The 19581-nt window shown below is 44.3% G+C and overlaps 1 protein-coding gene across 1 annotated transcript in view; it reads left to right on the forward strand.

Moving 5' to 3' along the window:
* The window catches only part of CCDC141 (coiled-coil domain containing 141), a 268731-nt gene that overhangs the window by 125657 nt on the left and 123493 nt on the right, over nt 1-19581 (forward strand). Inside the window, exons 9-11 of the mRNA XM_068247372.1 lie at nt 14986-15127; nt 16262-16381; nt 18406-18585. Coding sequence (XP_068103473.1) covers nt 14986-15127; nt 16262-16381; nt 18406-18585 — 442 coding nt within the window. The remainder of the gene's footprint in view (nt 1-14985; nt 15128-16261; nt 16382-18405; nt 18586-19581) is intronic.

The following is a 19581-nucleotide window of genomic DNA, read 5'->3' on the forward strand; positions in this document are numbered from 1 at the left end:
GATGTTTTTTTTTTTTTTAATTACCTTCTATGTTCCTACTAATTTTTTGAATTTTTTTTAGCAATTTCCTATCACCCGGGTGCCTCTTATTTATTTTGTGCTGTACCTACACACTCTGGCATTACTCTGGCATTACTCTTGTAGAGGGTTAAACCTATTTGTAGGACCCTTCCCTATAGCGGTTACCTGTATTCCATAGTTCTGCTTTTCCTGTTGTGTCCAATTTTCTGTTACAAAAGCCAACTTATGTGTAGCACTACCCCACAGGAGTTGCTGTTACAGGGCTAGCGTCGCCTCTGTAGATGATGTGGTCTTGATCCCCTCAGGGCAACAAGCTTCGTGTACAAAGCTTAAAGGAAGATCTTCTCAATAGGTACACAAATAGTAGTAAAACCCTAAATACATTCTAATTCTTATCCACATTATCAATAATAAAAATACAGTTTGTGCTTGAGTTATTGAAAAAAATAAATATAGTAAAGCTTGTCAGTATGATTAATATTATTGGAAGAGAAAAGTAGCCAAGAACCAGTAATCTTCTGTTTTTACCTTTTCCACTCCAAATCTATTTTCACACATTGAGCGGGTGGCCGGGTGTGCACGCGCCGCATGCACGCACGTGCACAGTAACATGCGACGGGTGGCGGCGAGAAACACAGTCCTAGAGCCCATTTTTAAACGGGCTTGGGTCTGCTAGTTCCATATAAAGTGATGTGGAAAATGTTAGCGCTATATAAATGCATAATGATAATTAGAGTTGGGCCGAACGGTTCGCCTGCGAACGGTTCCATGCGAACTTCCGTGGTTCGCGTTCGCGTCCCGCAGGTGAACGTTTGCGGAAGTTCGGTTCGCCCCATAATGCACCATGGAGGGTCAACTTTGACCCTCTACATCACAGTCAGCAGGCCCAGTGTAGCCAATTAGGCTACACTAGCCCCTGGAGCCCCACCCCCCTTATATAAGGCAGGCAGCGGCGGCCATTACGGTCACTCGTGTGCCTGCATTAGTGAGAGTAGGGCGAGCTGCTGCAGACTGTCTCTCATAGGGAAAGATTAGTTAGGCTTAGCTTGTTCCTGGCTGCATACCTGTTCTGTGAACCCACCACTGCATACCTGTACTGTGAACCCACCACTGCATACCTGTTCATTGAACCCACCACTGCATACCTGTTCAGTGAACCTGCCACTGCATACCTGTTCTGTGAACCCACCACTGCATACCTGTTCTGTGAACCCACCACTGCATACCTGTTCAGTGAACCCACCACTGCATACCTGTTGTGTTCAGTGAACCCGCCACTGCATACCTGTTCTGTTCAGTGGACCCGCCACTGTATACCTGTTCAGTGAACCCGCCACTGCATACCTGTTGTGTTCAGTGAACCTGCCACTGCATACCTGTTCTGTGAACCCGCCACTGCATACCTGTTCTGTGAACCCACCACTGCATACCTGTACTGTGAACCCACCACTGCATACCTGTTCAGTGAACCCACCACTGCATACCTGTTCAGTGAACCCACCACTGCATACCTGTTCAGTGAACCTGCCACTGCATACCTGTTCTGTGAACCCACCACTTCATACCTGTTCTGTGAACCCACCACTGCATACCTGTTCAGTGAACCCACCACTGCATACCTGTTGTGTTCAGTGAACCCGCCACTGCATACCTGTTCTATTCAGTGGACCCGCCACTGTATACCTGTTGTGTTCAGTGAACCTGCCACTGCATACCTGTTCTGTTCAGTGGACAGTCTCGGGGGGCACACAAAAGATAATAAGGTCGTTGCTTCATTGTGGTCAGACCAAATTTGATCAGCTGGACAGTCACTGTTCTGTCATTCAGCTACATCAGCCAGGTGACCATATGGGCTGTAAAGCCACAAAAACCTGCACTCTCGCCATGGTGCGCACCAGTCCAGCATGGCCGTCACTACACAAACAGCTGTTTGCGGTGCGTTACACGGTGAGTTTGGTGTGTCAGTGTGAAGCAGTACCTTAATTACACTACCTGATTGATGTATACACATGCAAGATGTTTTAAAGCACTTTAGGCCTGTCATTTAGCATTCAATGTGATTTCTGCCCTTAAAACGCTGCTTTGCGTCAAATCCAGATTTTTCCCGGGGACTTTTGGCGTGTATCCCACTCCGCCATGCCCCCCTCCAGGTGTTAGACCCCTTGAAACATCTTTTCCATCACTTTTGTGGCCAGCAGAATTTTTTTTTCCAAAGTTCGCCTCCCCATTGAAGTCTATTGCGGTTCGCGAACTTTTCCGCAAACTGAACGTTCCGCGGAAGCTCGCGAACCCGGTTCGCGAACCTAAAATCGGAGGTTCGGCCCAACTCTAATGATAATAAGTATGTATCAGTTATATCAAATACCAAAACTGTACCATACAAGTCCAGTAGATGGTGCTCTCGACATACTACACTCATTAAAAAAATCAAGTTTGCTGTGGGAGCAGGATGGTGACAGTGGAGACTGGTAACCATTGATGTGTAAACTGTGCCTGGTCCTTTGTTTAAATGCTGGATTAGATTTTCATTGGTGTCATGGTGGTAGTAATCACATCTATATGTGTCCTGGATAGCAATAATCATTACCAAATTGTCCCCTCCTCTGCTTACTCACAGCATTTTTACAGGTACTTATGCAAGTTACTTAAAGAGACACTGAAGCGGAAAAAAATTATGATATGATTTGTATGTGTAGTACAGCTAATGCTGGATACACACCATGAGTTTCCGCGTCACACGCGGCCGTCGATACGTGTCGATTCGATTATTTCCGAACATTTCCGAACGAATTTCGATTATTTTTTAGGCTGAATGCCATGTAAAGTATGGCAAATCGACCTAACGATGCATCGAAGCTTGAATCGGACATGTCGGAAATAATTGAATCGATGCGTATCGACGGTCGCATCGAACGCGGGAACGCATGGTGTGTATCCAGCATAAGAAATAAAACATTAAGATCAGATACATCAGTCTAATTGTTTCCAGTACAGGAAGAGTTAAGAAACTTCAGTTGTTATCTCTATGCAAACAAGCCATTAAGCTCTATGACTTTCAAAGTCCTGTAGAGGGCTGTTATCTGTCTTTTATTATCTCAACTGTTCCTGGACTATTTACTTTTCCTCTGGCAGAGGAGATGTCATTAGTTCACAGACTGCTCTGAAATAATCATTTTGAATGCTGAATGTTGTGTAATCTGCACATATTATAGAATGATGCAATGTTAGAAAAAACACCATATACCTGAAAATAAAAATATGAGAATATTTTCTTTGCTGCTAATCTTCTAGTAATTATTCATAGTACACAACCAATTCACTATATCATATTTTTTTTTTCGCTTCAGTGTCTCTTTAACATACATAGCACAAATAGCGCAACCCAGGTTACCTAGGTAACACACATTGCTACTTACACAAGTAGGGTAACACATGGTATACTAGAAATGCAAATTCCACCTAGGTTACACGGGCTGCGGTGTCTACACAACTGTCGCTGAGTAACTTGTGTAAGTACCAGTAAAATTACTGGGACTTCCCTGTGAATAGGGGCAGGAATATACCGAATAGTGTCATGTGATTAATATATATGCAGTGCTGGATTTGATCCTTTTGTAGTTTTGCCCATTGCTAAATTGACACTGATGCCCTTGGCTCTATAGATACGCCAGTGCTAATGAGTGATTAATGAGGATAAATATTCAAAATGTTGACCATTAAGGTTAAATAATAAAAACCAAATTAGAAAAGTTCTTGCCATTAAGAGGGGAACTCGATTTTGTTGAGTAAAAATAATCACTGCAATCTAGCGCTACACGCTACTTGCCTTGCAGCGCTGGGTCCCCGGGTCGTATCCCAGCCAGGGCACTATCTGCAAGGAGTTTGTATGTTCTCCCCGTGTCTGCGTGGGTTTCCTCTGGGCACTCCTGTTTCCTCCCACATCCCAAAAACATACAGATAGGTTTATTGGCTTCCCCCTAAATTGGCCCTAGACAATGATACATACACTACAGGATACATACATAGACATAAGGATTAGACGTAGGGATTAGATTGTGAGCCCCTCTGAGGGACAGTTAGTGACAAGACAATATACGCTGTACAGCGCTGCGGAAGATGCCAGTGCTGTATAGATACAAAATAATAATGAATGAAAAACTCTATTTCAGTTTGTTTACATTGTTTTATGTATATGGAACACAAAGCCATTCCACAATGTTCCCATAACAGAAACTGTCAGATAGGATTCTCAAAGCCTGCTGCAAAATACTGCACTGGTAAATGTATAGAAAAGACAACAAGGATTCCTATTTTCTCCAGCTAATAATAGTAATATAACTATACAAGAGTCATGTAATGATGGGTGTCTGCACACAGAGAGTGTCTGATTATTGGTGATCTGCAGTATCACCAACAATAGACGTATACCTGATTATTAATGATCTGCAGAATCACCAACAATACAAGTATGACTAACCTCTGGACACCTAACAAGTGTAAGTGTTTGGGTGCAACTGTAACTTTATTAGTTTGGCCAGACCTCACCAGGGGAGCTGGTGAGGTACTAACAGTACACTAACCGTGCACTAGCGTACAAGTTCCAGCAGGCTGGAGAGTACAATAACGAAGAGGCTGAATCTCCCGGGGAGCAGGGGATTCAGATACTACTGCAGGCACGAGGACACCCGTGGGGCGGGTGACCCAGACTGAACAGCAGCCAAGGAGATACAATACAACTTTAAAGACAGATGCCCTATTAGAGCAGGTAATTGGGGCTGTACAACAGCTTAGCAAAACTGTTCCACCAGAGGAGCTGGTGTAAGCAGTACCTCACCAGTGGTGAGGGCCCACTGGTGAGTAGAGTGGTCAGGCAGGCAAGGTTCGGCAACAGAGAGGTAAGTAAATACAAAATCGTGAGGCAAGAGAGTAATCGGTAATCAGGCAGAGGTTCAGCAACAGGAAGGTACGTATCGGTATAGAATCGTGAAGCAAGAGAGTAATCGGTAATCAGGCAGAGGTTCAGCAACAGGAAGGTACGTATCGGTAAAGGAATCGTGAGGCAAGAGAGTAATCGGTAATCAGGCAGAGGTTCAGCAACAGGTAGACAGATGGGCAGAAGTACAGGATCAGAAGACAGGTACAAAGTCAGAGTGCTAGCCAGAGTCAAATACAGGAGATCAATACAATAGTAATATCCTAGTCTGGGTGTGACGTCCTTGGTATCAACACCCCGGATCTAGTCTATACAAACAATAACAAGAGTAATTCCTGACTTGGTGTGAAATCCGTAGCATCAACACCAGGGAAGCTATCTAAGGTCTGCGCGCTAACACGCAAGTATTCACGACGACAGACAAAGTATCAATGCTTATGAAGCAGAGGAGACCTCACTGGCACGCCCTCCTCTCATCAGCCAATCCTGGGCGCCGTGGGTCTCCTCTGACGTCAGCCGACCAGCAGGTCAGCTGACGGGCTTCCTCCTCGCATAAAGTTCTCATCTATGCGCTCGCCTGCGCGCTATGGCGGCCCCCTGCACGGGAGAACGTTCCGTCCTCGGTGTCCTGCACACCGAACGGACGGATGGCCACATGGAGGCAGCTGCGGCAGCGGTGCTGTTCGCCGCAGCTGCCTCGGATATTACAAGTCATTCTGGGCAGTCTGTACTTCAGGGAGAGTATTGTTACCATGGTTACAGAAGTAATGCAATTTAAGGTATCATTCATTTTGGAGGAATTCTTAGTTACAATTTAAGACTGAAAGATAATTATAACATTATACAGTAGATGGATGTGTGTAGCACTGGCACATGTTTAGCATTTAAAAAAAAGCACAGGTGTACTGAAATAAAGACTTTAGAAAAATCATTAAATAATATTATGCAGTATTTGTTTTTTAAATAAGTAAGTAAATAAAGACTTTTAAAGTAAACAGAAATGTTACATCTCCTACTATTTGCTTTTTTATATAATATAACCTGAAATAAATCACAGTTTGCAGCTGTTTTTGAGAAGCAGGTGGAAGGTGAAGTGAAAGGTTAACGGTATTTAATTGATGACAGATATGTGTGAAGCAGCTGTGGGCCTGAAGTCACTGTCACCACAAGCAGCATCCTGTGACAGCAAGTCTCCACCAGTGGCACTGTGTTAGCACATATGAAACCCAGGCTAGTCTTTAGTCGTTCATCCTTGATGTGATCTAAACCTAAACTAAGAAGAAGATGGATTTTTCCTTTAAAAATAATACCAGTTGCCTGACTCTCCTACTAATCCTGTGTCTCTAATACTTTTAGCCACACCCCCTGAACAAGCAAGCAGTTCAGGTGCTCTGACTGAAGTCAGACTCGATTAGTTGCATGCTTGTTTAAGGTGTGTAATTCAACTGCTACTGCAGCCAAAGAGATCAGCAGGACTGCAAGGCAACTGGTATTGTTGAAAAGGAAACATCTATATCACTCTCAGTTTAGGTGCACTTTAACATGGCCATACACCATACAACTATTTCTAACTTTCTTTAAGGTGGCCACAGATAATACAATTTATATATATATATATATATATATATATATATATATATATATATATATATATTTTTTTTTTTTTTTTTCAGTTAAAGAATTTAGGATACATTTACCTGATGATTGATTGTAACCTTTCAAATATCTGACAAATATGATCATGTGTGTTCAATATTTCTCCAGTTTTGAAAAAAAAGGATAGAAAACTCCACAAAAAATACTTTGGTCTATAAATCAGTAATTTAGATCAGAAATTTCCACCAGGCTCAATTGAAAGATATAAAAAAATGGAAAATTCAATCAAATTTGTCAGTCAAAGAAAAATAAGTAAACCATTACATTTTTCTATACAATCAATCGTTTTTATAGAAAACAGCAAAATCAAATGTTTTATTATATTTTGTGTGGCAACCTTTTCGATCTTTTAAATTCAATATATTTTCTTGATTGATTTTATTAAATCAAACCATTCCACCACATACTGTTCATTTTTTTTCTAAAAATTGTTCCGAAATTTCTACCTTGGCCAAAAGATCGAAAATTTGGGAAATTGGATTAATTTTTACTATTAAAAAAATCACATTTGAAGTTTCTGTACAGTCAATCGTCTTTATCGAAAAAAATTGATCTAAAATAGTAAATTAACAATAGTGGAGGCTGACTTGGTAAGATAACTAGAAAACAAGGAGGATGGGATACTCATGCTTCTGTGCAGCTATGGCGACAGTCAACTGTTTGAACAAAACCTCACCAAAACGTAAATCCTGATTTACAAAATTTGAAATGATCTGCTGTTAGGTGAAAAGGTTTTCAGCAAAGCAGGTTAGGCGCTGCTATAGCACTAATTCTACAGTACGCACCCTGTGCAAGGGTAATTCAGGGTTCCTGGACACCAAATTACTTCTCCCTCCGAGTTGCTACAACTTAACACTGCCGGGAATTTGAGCGGCAGCAGGGTGAGCCATCATTGTTCTCACCCTGCGCTCAACACACCAGTGGATTGCATATATGTATACGGTTTTCAACCATATCAGTGTTATAGAAGATCACAGTGAGAATTGCTTAAAGATTAATGTGTTAGAGCAGTTTCCCAACCCTGTCCTCAAAGCCCCCCCAATAGTGCATGGCTTGCAGGGATGGGCTTTCGATAGTAAACTACTCGAATTCAAAATTGAAATGAAGTCTAATGACTTCACGTGTAACAGCGGGATGGGGGGGTTAACTTACCCAGAAGTCTTTGCGGACCTCTGCGTTCCATTACGCATGATAGGCATAATGAAAGCTGCATTGCATGACTCAGTACCACACTTCCTCTTTCAAGCCGGAAGAAGTGAGTGGTGAAACATGGCTTTTATTACGCCTATCACGCACTAATGGAACGAAGAGGCCCCCGAAGACTTCTGAGTAAGTTAACCACCTCCCCATCCCGCTGTCACACGTGAAGTCATTAGACTTCATTTGAATGTCAAATGCGAGTAGTTTACTATTCGAAAGCCCATCCTTGATGGTTTGCAGGAAAACACAAGCATTCACAGGTGTGCTAATTAGTGTCTCAGGAATGCTCATTAACTACCTCTGTGGATTTCCACAAAACATGAACTGTTGGTGGGCCTTGAGGACTGGGTGGGGAATCCCTGTACAGGAGTAGCATGGCAGTAGGGGGTGGAGGAGTGGCAAGGGGTTAGGGAGTGTGGCTAGATTTACGAAACAGGAAGTCCAGTCAAACACCAGGACTCATTGAGGCTCAGTAGCAGTGTCTTATTAGTGAGAGCAGCCTGCACTACTGAGGCAGCAGAGGGGCCACAAAGTATACAGCCTTGCCACCTGTTTGTTATCATGCAATGCTCCACACATTTGCTTTAAGCATTTTGTACTGAGATTTAATTTACCACCGTCAAATAAAAAGGGCTTTGCTGCTGATACTCTTCATTCTCTATTGGATTTTTAGGATTTAGGCTGCAGGATTCAATTAATTCAATCAATGTATCCTTTGAAGGTTACCAAGAGATGATTAAAAAAAATCAGGTGTGCTGGCAAATTAAGAGTTAATACTCAGCTAATATGTGTAATCAAATCAAACTATGACTTTGATGATCTAAATCTGGACTCTTTTAATCTTCCCATCACCGTGAGCTTTGTTGTTTTATGTGCTTTATTTCACATAAACTCATTGGCAGTACAGGCAACAAAGATTTCCTTATTAAAAACCAACAGGGGTGATTAAAGTGCATCTCCAGGCATAGATCTAAAGATACTGTCTGATAGGTTACGTGGCAGCCTGCACAAATATCATGAGGTTTATGCGGCTGAAAACAGTGCTGGTCGTAATGGAAAAATCTACGCTTACGGATCATTACGCGTAATTTTACGCTATTACGCATTACGCAATTACGGTTACGGCGTAGAAAATTATCTACGGTACATCACTGTAATTACGCGTAAACTTACGCAATTACGCGTAAGGATACCGTAATGAAGGCGCTTACACTACAATGTTACGCATAGTGCCGTAATACCCATTAATGCGTATTTTTTTACGCATGCGGACGATATGTACGCAATAGCCGTCAATGTGACAGTTTTTGCGTACATATCATTCGTATGCGTCAAAACGTACGCTTATACTGAAGGGCGGGAGAAGATACTATTGGTTGCTTAGGATGTTGACTGATTGGCTACTCTTAGAAAATGGGAGATTTTACGTTAGTAATTACGCGTAAAATTACGCGTAAGTGTTCGTAAAATTACGCATGCCTAGCAATTACGGTAGACAGTGTAATTACGATACCACTTACGGTCTTACGCGTAAATAATTACGCGTAAGACCGTAAGTTACGCGTAACGCTTACGCGTAAATTTACATTGAATTACGATGCGTAGTTACGCTCATGCGTAATTTCGGCCTAGCACTGCTCTTAGAAAATGGGAGATTTTACGTTAGTAATTACGCGTAAAATTACGCGTAAGTGTTCGTAAAATTACGCATGCCTAGCAATTACGGTAGACAGTGTAATTACGATACCACTTACGGTCTTACGCGTAAATAATTACGCGTAAGACCGTAAGTTACGCGTAACGCTTACGCGTAAATTTACATTGAATTACGATGCGTAATTACGCTCATGCGTAATTACGCTCATGCGTAAAATACTATTTTATAATTTGGTTGTGTGACTGGAAGGAGTTTAGCTAAAATAGTTTAGTTTAGTGTTGCCTAACCCTGATCCCCTTTCTTTCCGGAGTGCTTAACTCTACCCTTCCCTAAAAAAAAAAACCATGCTGCAAAGCTGCGACTTGCAGTAAAGAAGGTAGTTTAGCAGCAAGCAATGCCGTGATTTCCACAAACCCCCGGTGGACGCGTTTCTATTGGGCACCTCCGGGTGCCGAAATTGACCTTACTTGCGCTGATCAGGTGCCTCAGGGTGCAAAAATGTACCTTTTTTTGTGAAATATAGCGGCCATTATAAAAGCCATAATCTGTGGCAAAGTAGGTACATTTCGGGGCGCATGGAGTCAAATTTCCATTCTTTGCCGCTAATTGTGGCTTTTATAATAGACTTCTATGGTGGCGCCCCTTTTTTCCATAACGGCTCCTGCGTCCTTTTTTCCTGATTTGTTGTGCAAAGGCTGCGCTGAACATGTCTGCAATGATCCTGAGAAGAGGAGAAACAGATCTGAGATGGCTATTTAGAGGTGATTATGAAGTATGACGTTTCCTCGGATCAGCTGTTACATCTGGTGCCAAAGCTTTTATTTGCTTATCATAGTACCTTAGAGATGAATGTAAGGGCCCGTTTCCACTATCGCGAATTCGCATCCGCGTGTGAATTTTTTCCGCAATGATTCCCACTGCATAAGTGGAAATGAGCCCTAAGGTTGGTTTCCACAAGGAAATAATTTGACCAAGGTCACCATGCGCATCCCGCATGAGAATTCGCATGGGCAATACAAGTGAATGGGACTGTTTCCACTTGTCAGGATCTCTGAGCGTTTTTCTGTGCAGAAAAAATCTGCACGGCAAAGCCATCAGAATTTGCATACCGCTATGCGAATCGCATACAATGTATTTAATAGGAAATTCACATGCGGCTTTGGTATGCAAATTTTAATGCAAATTCATATACAATTTCGCATAGAAACAATGGAAAAGCACACAGGCACTGTCATGGTAAAATTCGCAGACATAGTCATCCATGCGAAATTATATGCGAATTTGCATGAAAATGCGCATACAACCGTATGCGAAATTCGCATCCGCGTGTGAAATTTTTCCGTGGCGATTCCCACCGCACAAGTGGAAATGAGCCCTAAGGTTGGTTTCCACAAGGAAATAAATTGACCAAGATCACCAATGTCTTAATTCATTTAACTGATGTGATTGATTTCTCAAAGATGGAGAGAATGAAGATGTAAAAATGATGTGTAGGAATTAGATGCTTCCAAGTGTGCTGCTGGATGCTATCAATGGGGGTACTCCATTGTGCATAGTTGCTATGGTGAGTAGAGATGGTTAATGAGATGCAAATAGTTCACATAGGATTATTTACATTTAGAATGCAAATTTTTGCAGCTTGAAACTGGAGCAATTCAATTTCACCAGTATTTAATTATGCCATTTTCAAGCTGCATACAAAATTCACATTATCCTGCATTAACTCCAAATTATTTGCATCTCATTGACCATCCTTTTGTTCAGGTTTCATCAGGGTCATCTGTAAAGGTTCGTACACACGTCAGATTTTTCCAAACGCCCAGTCATTTGGACGTCAAATTGGGCGTGTGTACAAATGGTCGTTCAGCTCGGTGGATCGGTCAAATCTAGTATTATCAGCTGAACGACCGTTTGTACACACGCCCGATTTGACGTCCAAATGACTGGCCATTTGGAAAAATCTGAAGTGTGTATGTACCTTAATCCACCTCTTTACTGTCTGTGCCCAGATCACTGATCATCAGGCCTGATGCATAGATAACAGATCCAGTAGCGTTCCTACCTAGGGCGCAGGGGGGCGGGGCGCACCGGGTACCAGTCAGCCAGGGGGGTGTCGCCACGACCCCCCTACACCTGACTAAGGAGGGGAAGAGCAGCGCTAGGAGGAGGGGTGACAGCAGGGATAGCGGCGGGGAGGGGGAAATATCCCCCCCTCCCTCACCTGGGTCCCCTCCTTCTGCCTCTCTTCTCCCCCCAAAAATGCGGGCAGCGGGCCGGTGGCAGTGGGCAGCGAGCAGGCGAGCGCGGAGTATACTCACGTTACTTCCGCGTATCAGCCTGGAACGCTGCGTCACCGTCACGTGCCTCTTCTGCGCCTTCAATCATTGGAGGCGCAGTAGAGGCACGTGACGGCGACGCAGCGTTCCAGGCTGATACGCGGAAGTAACGTGAGTATACTCCGCGCTCGCCTGCTCGCTGCCCACTGCCACCGGCCCGCTGCCCGCATTTTTGGGGGGAGAAGAGAGGCAGAAGGAGGGGACCCAGGTGAGGGAGGGGGGGATATTTCTCCCTCCCCGCCGCTATCCCTGCTGTCACCCCTCCTTCTAACTACACGGGGGGGGAGGAGCACTATACTACCTAAACTGGGGGCCACTATACTAGCTGGGGGCCACTATACTGGAGGCAGCTAAACGGGGGGGGGGGCACTATACTAGCTACACTGGGGGCATCTATGGGGGCCACTATATTACCTATACTGGGGGGGGGGCACCATACCAGCTACAATGGAGGCAACTATACTATCTAAACTGTGGGCCACTATACTAGCTATACTGGGGCAACTATGGGGGCCACTATACTAGCTATACTGGAGGGCAGCTCTACGGGGGCCACTATACAAACTACACTGGGGGCAGCAACACTACCTACATTGGGGGCAGCAGCTATGCTGCCTATCCTGGGGGCAACTATACTAGCTATATTGGGGCAACTATACTACCTTCACTGGGGGCAACTAGCTACCTATACTGGGGGCAACTGCTAGCTACCTATACTGGGGGCAGTGGCGGCACGGGGGGGGGGGGGGGGGGTGTGCTTTGGGTGCTGAAGCACCCCTTAAAATTCTCCAAGCACCCCCCAGCGTGAACTGACTTTCGGCATCTAATAGACGCCGTATCAGTTCACTGCAGCAGCAGAGCAGGGCTATAGTAAAATGTCCGAAGCCCTGCTCTGGAGACTTTGGGAGTTGCTGGCTGCAGAGGATCGTGGGAGCTGCGCACTGGACGGAGGCCGGAACAGGAGCTCTGCTGCAGGTGAGTAAATGTTTTTTTTTTTTCTTTTTTTTTTTTTATTTATATTAGCAGCCAGGGGTAGCATTTATGTTCTGGCCAGGTCTGCTACACGATTGAAGTGTTTTCTGGACAGGTCTGCCACACGATTGCATGTATTTTCTGGGCAAATCTGCCGACATGATTGAACGTATTCTCTGGGCAAATCTGCCGACATGATTGCATGTATTTTCTGGGCAAATCTGCCGACATGATTGCATGGATTTTCTGGGCAAATCTGCCGACATGATTGAACGTATTCTCTGGGCAAATCTGCAGACATGATTGAACGTATTCTCTGGGCAAATGTGCCAACATGATTGAACGTATTCTCTGGGCAAATGTGCCGACATGATTGAACGTATTCTCTGGGCAAATCTGCCGACATGATTGAACGTATTCTCTGGGCAAATCTGCCGACATGATTGAACGTATTCTCTGGGCAAATCTGCCGACATGATTGAACGTATTCTCTGGGCAAATCTGCCGACATGATTGCATGTATTTTCTGGGCAAATCTGCCGACATGATTGAACGTATTCTCTGGGCAAATCTGCAGACATGATTGAACGTATTCTCTGGGCAAATCTGATGACATGATTGAACGTATTCTCTGGGCAAATCTGCAGACATGATTGAACGTATTCTCTGGGCAAATCTGCCGACATGATTGAACGTATTCTCTGGGCAAATCTGCCGACATGATTGAACGTATTCTCTGGGCAAATCTGCTGACATGATTAGATGTATTTTCTGGGCAAATCTGCCGACATGATTGCATGTATTTTCTGGGCAAATCTGCCGACATGATTGAACGTATTCTCTGGGCAAATCTGCAGACATGATTGAACGTATTCTCTGGGCAAATCTGCCGACATGATTGAACGTATTCTCTGGGCAAATCTGCCGACATGATTGAACGTATTCTCTGGGCAAATCTGCCGACATGATTGCATGTATTTTCTGGGCAAATCTGCCGACATGATTGCATGTATTTTCTGGGCAAATCTGCCGACATGATTGAACGTATTCTCTGGGCAAATCTGCAGACATGATTGAACGTATTCTCTGGGCAAATCTGCAGACATGATTGAACGTATTCTCTGGGCAAATCTGCACACATTACGTGTATTTTCACCCGGGTTCACGTCAAATTACAGTTAGCTCCGCCCTCATCTGGTCATGGCCTCGCCCATTTTTTTGCCGCGGCGCGCTTGGCGCGCCGCATGTTATAGCGCCGCCCATTTTTTGCCCCTTTACTTTTTTTTGGGGGGGGGGGGGGGTGTCTTATAATACCCAGCACCGGGTGTCAAATGCCCTAGGTACGCCACTGAACAGATCACAGTGTTTTCCTGTGACACTCAGTCTTGAGCAGCATGGGGGAGGCAGAGCTGCAGGAAAAGGCAGGGATGCTGTTACACCAACTGTCAAAACCACTGCACTACTGGTACACAGAAAACAAGTGGAAATTAACTGCTTCAACCCCCTCTCCTCCTAGTGGTGCCTGAAATCAGGGCAGCAATCCCATATTCCATAAAGAGATCCTGCAGCAAACTGTGATGCAATGAAATCCACAAACTTTATCGTAGCGCATCCACAAAGATAAGAAAGGAAGTTGACGTGTTTTGGACACACAGGTCCGAAACATGACAACGTTTTTTTCTTGTCTTTGTGAATGTGCTACAAATAAAGATTTCTTGAATTTCATTGCATCACGGTGTACTGCGGGCTCTTTTTGTGGAATAAGTGCTGGTGTACAGTCATACACCTACTAATGGGAAAGAATTAATAAATAATAGGTCAGGGGGCTGTCAGATTTCTTAACAATTGGAAAATCAATATTTGTAATTGCATTATTGAGAAGGGAACAATTTGAGGCACTGATGTAGTAAGTACACTGATCCTTTAATTTTGCAAAATAAAATGCATAGCGTGGGACTATAGGTTTGATATGAGTACAGTATAATACATTATGCTGACTGCTGTAATGTGGTACTGTTTTGTTTGATTTGTCTTTTTTACCAAAAACTTCATCTTAAGGATTTATAATGTTCCCTGGCGTTTGTAACTGTAGTTCTTGGAAGCATGGGTTCCTTGAAGTGAAGTAGATATATTACTTTCATCTCCTGTTTATTGACTTGGCAATTAACCAATGCAGTGAAGGTGCTAACAGCTGTCTGGTTCATATTTAGCCCAGGGATGAACGGAATTCAGGAAATGATTGGATACCTTCAGAAAAGAGTAGATCAGCTAACCTGCCAAAGCCTTGCCTGTATGGAAAATTCTATCAAGCAGCAGGAGACAATGGCGTCATTAGAGGATCAGCTTATAAAGGTACATTATGCTGTGTTTATATCCAGAGACACCTTGTGTACAGGGCTGAACATTGCTTTAGGCCCCGTTCACCAGTGTTGCTTGCAAATTTTTGCCAAAGTCATTTCTGCACTGAAAATGCTATTTTCGATTTCGAGAAAATATTTGCAAAAGTACATAAAGGTTGACTCATCAATCAGAATAACGAGCGCTGCTGAAGCAAAACTAAAAAACAATTAGCGGCCGCTATGCACGCTATGCTCGCTCCTTGCAGCGTAACGTGGTTTATTTTGTTACGCGCGTTTCTTCCTTAGCAACTGGTGCTCCTTTAAATATCAGCCGCGATACTTCACAGCAGCGGCCACTATTTACAGCAGCGTGCGTTGCTAAGAAAGCAACGTGCGCAACAAAATAAAGCACGCTACGCTGCAAGAAGCGAGTATAGTGCACGTAGTAGTACCTAATTGTTTTTTAATAAATGCTGCTAAAGCAGCTCTCGTTATTCTGGTTGATAAATCAACCCCATTGTATTTTCGCAATACGGTTAAAGAAAACACATTTTTATTTCAGATGCCAAAATTCATGAAAAATTCATGAATTTTACATTATTTTCATGAAAATGAATGCACAAAGAATATCAACATTTTCGCTTATCCTTACCAGAATTTAGGTGCGTCATGCAGGATTGCAAATTTAACCTTTGTCACACATCCAATGCATTTCAACGGTATTGTATTCACCCGTGTTATTCGCATTTTTTTGTGTGTTTTCAAATCTCACATGTGTTTTCAAATCTTGCATCGCATATGAAAGAAAGGAGCTGTAGTAAATAGATGTTACACATTGAAGAAGGTGGGGCGCTGCTGCACATGGAAGGAGGGCCCCAACATACTTTGCCTTGGGGCCCCCCCAAAAAGTATAAATCCAGCCTTTCTCATCAGAAGGGAGTGAGTTTCGAGTTAGCTGAGGGTTTGAGCAGAGTTACAAATCTGACCAGACTATGGTCACATTCAGCACAGGTTTCAGGGTGCCGTTAAAGTATATTTGGGAATATAGATAGCACTAAGAAAAACTTAGTGGATTTCTCTGCTTTGTATAAGAAATTCAGTGCTTAGTTTGGATAAGAAAGCACAATTTTACAAACTTTCATTGCAGACATCAACATGGATCCAAAATATCAATTCGGATCTGGAAAGATACAGTGACCCCGGCTGGAACATCGGTGAATGCGAGGAAGTGCTGGACAAACTTGCTGAACTGGCCAAAGAAACTAAGGTGATCCAGTGAACGGTTCATAAAGTTAAATAAACACAGTTAAACTGGTAAACAAAGACTTTTTGCTATTGTCTTAGTAAAAACCTACTTGTAAAATAGAGACCTTACTGATTTCCTGACGCATTAATTAAACCTAGCCACCAATTGTTGTGGCATAATAAAAGTAAGGGCAGGTGGAAACATGCTCTGTGTAAAGTCTCATACAAATGTACAAGGACTGTCACAATACAGGGATCAGTATTTGATCCCTTGGGTGACAGTCAGGGGCGTAGAATTAGGGGGTGCAGAGGTGGCGACTGCATCGGGGCCCTTGAGCCAGAGAGGCCCAAGGGGCCCTCCCTCAAGCACAATATTAGCTCACTATTGGTCCTGTACTGGTAATAATGATTTCTATAGATGCTTGAAATAGTGCAAATCATTAATAAACTGTTCCCTATCCCGTTCTTGCACCTCTGACACTGTGGTTGTCCTTCGCAGGTTTTTGTGCGCCATATCAATTGTTATGTATAGTATAGAGTGCTTGGGGGCCCCATGTAAAACTTGCACCGGAGCCTATAGCTCCTTAGCTACGCCACTGGTGACAGTTCAGGGCTCCGCCTGTACAGACCTGTTGCAAGCCTGCAGGCTAGTGACGAGTTCTGTTGCAACAGAAGTGGGAATGGCCAGTGGTGGGGTGCACGCACTGCACAATATAGCAGCACAGAGCAGGTGAGGTAAATAAGAGAGCAATGCACTCAGTCCACACTCTACCAAAATGATCAGCCAGGTACATTGCATGCCAGACCCGTACGTTCTTTTCAAATGACGCAAGTGAATACACATCTCGACGTTCCCACATGCCCAGATGTAAACAGGCTTAGGCAGGTGCACACGCAGCACCAATTGATGTGCCACGCACTTGCCTATAGTGGGAGCCACCGAACATGCTGTAGAATAAGCCGCATTGCAGAAACAACCAATTGATTAGCATATTGGCCTCAGGATATGCATCCTGAAGAAAAAACTCAACTGCAGACAAACCCACCTTGTGAGGAATTGAAGTGTAGAGACTTTTCACGTCGATCCCCACGAAGATGTAGTTCAGTTCGATCGGGTCACGTGAGTCAACCTTGGACATTGATGCTTCCTCAGGGGACTGGCTATTGCCCGCGCTATTTCCCAGCATCTCCCCCACTCCATAAAGACGCGTGCGTGTGTGTGTGTGTGTGTGTGTGTGTGTGTGTGTGTTTGTGTTTGTGTTTGTTTTGAGGCTGACTGGGTAGATTTAGCCTAGGCATAGTGGAGTGGACCTATTTTAACTGCTTTTAGCTGTCTTGTTTTTAGTGGTTGTTTTCTATATGGAATAAAGGCAATTTTCTATATTCATAACCTTTTAAGTCATAGAACCTTTTGTTCTGGATGCGCCTATGGCAGCGCCCTTTTTTCCGCAAGGGCCCCAGCTCCCCTTCTTTCCTGTTCTGTCTCTGAGATCTCTTTAGGGGAAGTAATACCTTATAATTGCACTATCAAGGACAAAAGAGAGCTTATTAAAGGGAACCAGAGGCCCCAGAAAAAAGCTATTATACATACCTGGGGCTTCCTCCAGCCCCATACGCACGGATCGCTCCCACGCCGCCGTCCTCCGCTTCCTGTATCCGGCGGTACCGGGTCCCGTAGTTTCAGCCAGTCGGCGGCAGGACGTGGCCAATTGTCCGCATCACAGGGGCTTCCGGCATACACTTACGCGTGCAGCTGCATACTGAGCAGCTGCACGCGTAAGGGTATGGAGGGAGCCCCTGCTCATGCGGACAATTGGCCGCGTCCGCCGGAAGTGACGGGACCCGGTACCGCCGATACAGGAAGCGGTGGACGGCAGCGTGGGAGCGATCCGTGCGTATGGGGCTGGAAGAAGCCCCAGGTATGTATAAAAGCTTTTTCTGTTTTTAAAGAGAGTTCCTCTCTGGTTCCCTTTAACCATACTTATAAATACACTTATCCTTTACCACAATCTGATTCCTTGTTCCTCTGTGTGTAATTGGGAGCAGGAGGCATCGCAGTGCATGGAAACGGCTATACAGCTCTTACAGGCCATTCCACGTGGCAGTGAAGCATTGGCCAGCAATTCCCGTCTTCTGGATGAAAAGCTTCAAGCTCTGGACCAGAGTATTGAGGAGAAACTGGAGGTTATACATGTCTACATAACATTTCTAAAGTCTTCAAAACAGGTAAACCAAGTTTTTTTTTTAGGTCAATGTTCACAATTAAATTAGCTGGAATTGTTGATTACGTACATAACATATTTATCTTCATACATGAGAACATGTTGACCATGAATATATTTACAGTTAAAGGGATACTGTAGGGGGTCGGGGGAAAATGAGTAGAAGTTACCTGGGGCTTCTAATGGTCCTTCGCAGACATTCTGTGCCGGTGCAGCCACTCACCGATGCTCTGGCCCCACCTCTGGTTCACTTCTGGAATTTTAGACTTTAAAGTCTGAAAACCACTGAGCCTGCGTTGCCGTGTCCTCTGTTTCCCTGATGTCACCAGGAGTGCACAGTGCAGGCACAGACCATACTGGGCCTGCGTAGTACGCTCCTAGTGCCATCAGTGGGAGCAAGGACACGGCAACTCAGGCGCAGTGTTTTTCAGACTTTAAAGTCTGAAATTACAGAAGTGAACCAGAGGCGGGGTCGGAGCATTGGGGAGTGGCTGTGCGGGCACAGGATGTCTGCGGGGGACCATTAGAAGCCCCGGGTAACCTCAACTCATTTTCCCCTGACCCCCCAACAGTGTCCCTTTAAATGTTTTAAATTTGTGGTGCACATGCAGCACACGACAGGGGAGCACCACCCCTTACATTATTAGTTCCATGCGAGTTACACTATTACCTATGTATAAATAGCGTAACAAGCAGTGCTCCTCTAGTGTTATCAGGACCGGTTATAGACTTTTGCCACCTGAAGCAATACGTTGTGAGGATGTGTCCCCCTCCCCCTTCCCGACGTGTTTGTGTGTGCAAAGCTGGACTGGAGAGGGGGGACACATTGGGCTGTGCATTGCAGGCATTGGCACTATGTTTACCTCCCTCTGCTTCCTCCAAGACAGCATACCCTCCCTGCTAGCCCTCAGCATCTGATCCCCAGGATGCTGGGTATGTTCTGCACCAGCACCGCATCACTCACCCACTCTCAGCAGATTAGCAATGGAATCACCAGCCA

This window comes from Hyperolius riggenbachi, chromosome 7 (genome assembly GCF_040937935.1).
Source record: "Hyperolius riggenbachi isolate aHypRig1 chromosome 7, aHypRig1.pri, whole genome shotgun sequence".
In the NCBI taxonomy this organism is placed as follows: Eukaryota; Metazoa; Chordata; class Amphibia; order Anura; family Hyperoliidae; genus Hyperolius; species Hyperolius riggenbachi.